Here is a 3095-nt window from a genome sequence, read left to right as displayed (position 1 = left end):
GAAGGCGGCCCTGGGTCAGCTGTACACTGTCCAGGGGGAGGGGGGCTATGCGCTTCCTCTCCCGAAGGGCGCGCTGACCTTGGCCTCCCCAGTTCCAGGGGCCTGGGGACGTCTGAGCAGGAAGGGGGAGGCACCCGTGACCTTGGAGAGTCTCTGTGCGTGCACGCCACATGACCGGGGCAATGTTGATTTTGTGTGTCGATTGTGTGCTCGCAAACAGAGACGTTTATCCAAGGCCACCTTGTCCCCGCTGCTGGGTCAGGGGCTGCGGGGTGGGAGGCTGAGAGCAGGAAGACAGGCCCTGCCTGGCGTGCGCCCCTGCCTGCGGCCACCCCAGGGTGCCCACTGGGAGACGCTGACCTTCCAGGTAAGAGAAACTCGAGGAAAGGCTTCTTCTCCCTCCCCACTCTCAGCCGCTCTCCCCTGGGACCTTCACTCCCCACGCAGGTGGGTTCTCAGTGGCTGGGTGGGTGGGCACTTGTGAACGCTCCTGGGGACTTTCTGCAACATTCTGGAAGCCTTTTCCAGTTGCCACGTCCTGGATCTGTTTGATTTCTGACTCCGTGTCGGGCTCCTACGATCTGAATTCCCATGTGTGTTTGAAGTGGTCTTTAATCCTCTGTCAGGGCCAATAAGCCCAGAGCTGAACGTTACCTGAGAGTCTATTCCGCAGATGCGCCGGACGCCTGGCCAGGCCACCGGCTGGCGGCTCTCTCTGTGGATGGAGGTGGAAAGGGCTGTTTGCCCCCCCAGAGGGCACAGTATGGCACTGGGCACTTTCGAGACGCCTTTGCTGGTCGGGGTGATACCTGAGCTCCAGGGGTGAGGGCTGGGGGGAGGGTGCAGGTCGGGGGCTCACCTTGGGTCTGGCTCACGGGGAGCGTCCACACACGTTTACCGGATCGTTGTTAGGAGGCCGCGAGCGAACGCCGTCTTCCCACTGTCCATCTTATGCTGGGCTCCCTGTCAAAGGCTTTGCATTCACTCCTTAGCTAGAACCTTCTGGAAAGGCTGGGTGGGAGCACATTCTCATTTTGTAGATGAAGGGGAAATTCAGGAACTGGCTTCAGGTGGCCCGCATCCCTGGAGGCCGCTCAGCTTTCTCCCTGGCTCGGGTACCTGGGGGTGGACCATTTCCCGGTGAGAACTCGGCTGGCCTCCTGCAGCATCCAGGGACCTGACCTCCAGTTTGCACCCCTTTGCGCTGCAGTACCAGGAAACTGGGGTTGGAGGAGGGGCTGTCTCTTCACCCCAGGGAAACTTGGCTGGGAAAGGCCAGAGATGAACTTGGGGGTGGGCAGCGCCTGCAGGAGTGTGTGTGCCCTGGTGTGTGTACACGCTTGTGTGCGCACGGGCACGAACACGTGCATGTATATGTTATATGTGCAGGCGTGTGTGTGTACAGTGTTCTGGCGTGTGTACATGCATGTGTGCGCATGGGCACGAACACGTGCATGTATATGTTATATGTGCAGGCGTGTGTGTGTGTGTGTACACGTGTTCTGGTGTGTGTGTGGGTGTGTGTGGCAGGCGGACGCTGTTATTTCAGCAGTGTGGTGGGGACATTTCTGAGGGCATCCTCTCGGGGGACAGGAAGGCAGCCAGTGATTCCACGCCCAGGCACCTTGCTGGTCCCGTGTGGACACTGTCCCTTAGTCTGCATCATGGCCCTTCAAAGCAGAATTGTCACTTGCCTCCCTTTCTGATGAGGTTTGTGGCCCCAAAGGTGAGCCGGTCACTCCGAGGGTCCACGGTGGGCCCCGGCTTGAGGCCATGAGGGGTGTGAGGGGAGGCCCGCAGGACTGACCCGTCCAGCCTGGGCTGTGGGTGTCCTCCAAGGTCTCTTGGTGGGCTGGTGGGGGCGGTGATCTGGGGGTCGGTGCTGCCCTTCCTGGGTGATTAAGCAGGTTCCCCTCCTGGGCAGCCGGCTCTGCCCCCGCCCCCAGCCCTGCACTGCCCACCCCCGCGGGTAGTGTGGGTCTTTGAGATGCTGGCGGCCCGTGTGCTAATTGAGCCGCGCCTGGGGTCGCCTCTGGGCTCCGAGCGACTGATCTCACCTTCTCTCCCCTCTCCTTCCCTTTCATCCGCCCAGCTCCCGCCTGCCCTCCTGCCGGGCTCCCCGGCCCCTCCCGACGGGCCTGCTGCTGCTGCAGGGCCCGCAGCCGCTGGACAGCGCCGGCCTCCAGAAGTGATAGCTAATTGGGCAGAGAAAGGGCCCGATTGTCTGGCGGGCCGGAAGAGCGGGCGTGGGCGGCTGAAAGCACCCGGAGAAGGTGGCCAGCTTCGCCCAGCAGCTGCCGCCGGAGACTTTGGAGATTACGTCAGCGCTGGGCAGGGGGGGCCTCCCGCCTGGGCCCTGACAATGCGGCCCTTGTCGGCCCCGAGAGCCGCCCGCTCGGGATGAATGGCGCGGGGCCTCTTCTCCAAGGAGGCTTCTCGCCGTCCCCGATCTGTCCTCTCCCGCCAGGGAGGCCCCTGGCTTGGGGCTCAGAGCGAACGGGCTCGGTCAGAGTGGGAGACCCCCGGCTGGACTGAGCTCGCGGCCCAGGCTCCTGGCCGCACGGCTGGTACTTGGCAGACCTGGACCTGGAAGCCGGTGCTCGGCCGGTCCACACGCTGACCACGCAGTGGGGGACTGCGCTCTGGGGCGCGCCTGCCCTCGGCATGGCCTCCTGGTCCGGGGGGAGCGCGGGCCCCGACCCGCTCATGTTTGTGTTGGCCATCATCCTGCTGGCGCGTTTCATTCTCTGGGCCTGCCTTGGGACCTACATCGATTATAGGCTGGCCCGGCGGCAGCCCCGCAAACCCAAGGAGGACTAGGGCCTCTGCCGGCCAGGGGCCTCAAGCTCCTGGCGCCCAAGGGCCGTCCCTCCAGGAGGGCGCTGTCCCAGAGACGGCCTGTCCTGGGGCTGAGGGGGGGCACAGGGAGGGGCAGCAGAGCAGGCGAAACACTCCCTGCATCCCGCCCACGGGGCAGAGATGGACCGGCCCCACCTGGACTGACCAGGGCTGTCCTGGTCACGCCCCCCGTTGGGGGATGGAGGGGGGGCCCCTGCCCGTCTCTCCACCAGGTCTGGTGTCCTGTGTTGAAGTGA

General features: G+C 64.2%; 1 protein-coding gene across 1 annotated transcript; it reads left to right on the top strand.

Moving 5' to 3' along the window:
- The first annotated feature begins 2664 nt into the window (after positions 1-2664).
- SMIM38 (small integral membrane protein 38) lies at positions 2665-2820 on the top strand. Its single transcript, XM_033402277.1, has one exon. It carries the CDS (start codon positions 2665-2667, stop codon positions 2818-2820), a length of 156 nt encoding a protein of 51 aa, XP_033258168.1.
- Positions 2821-3095: the final 275 nt, after the last annotated feature.

The sequence above is a fragment of the Orcinus orca genome, chromosome 8, assembly GCF_937001465.1.
Source record: "Orcinus orca chromosome 8, mOrcOrc1.1, whole genome shotgun sequence".
Lineage (NCBI taxonomy): Eukaryota > Metazoa > Chordata > Mammalia > Artiodactyla > Delphinidae > Orcinus > Orcinus orca.
Note: the sequence above shows the minus strand (reverse complement) of the source record. Positions and strands in the feature narration are given on the sequence as shown.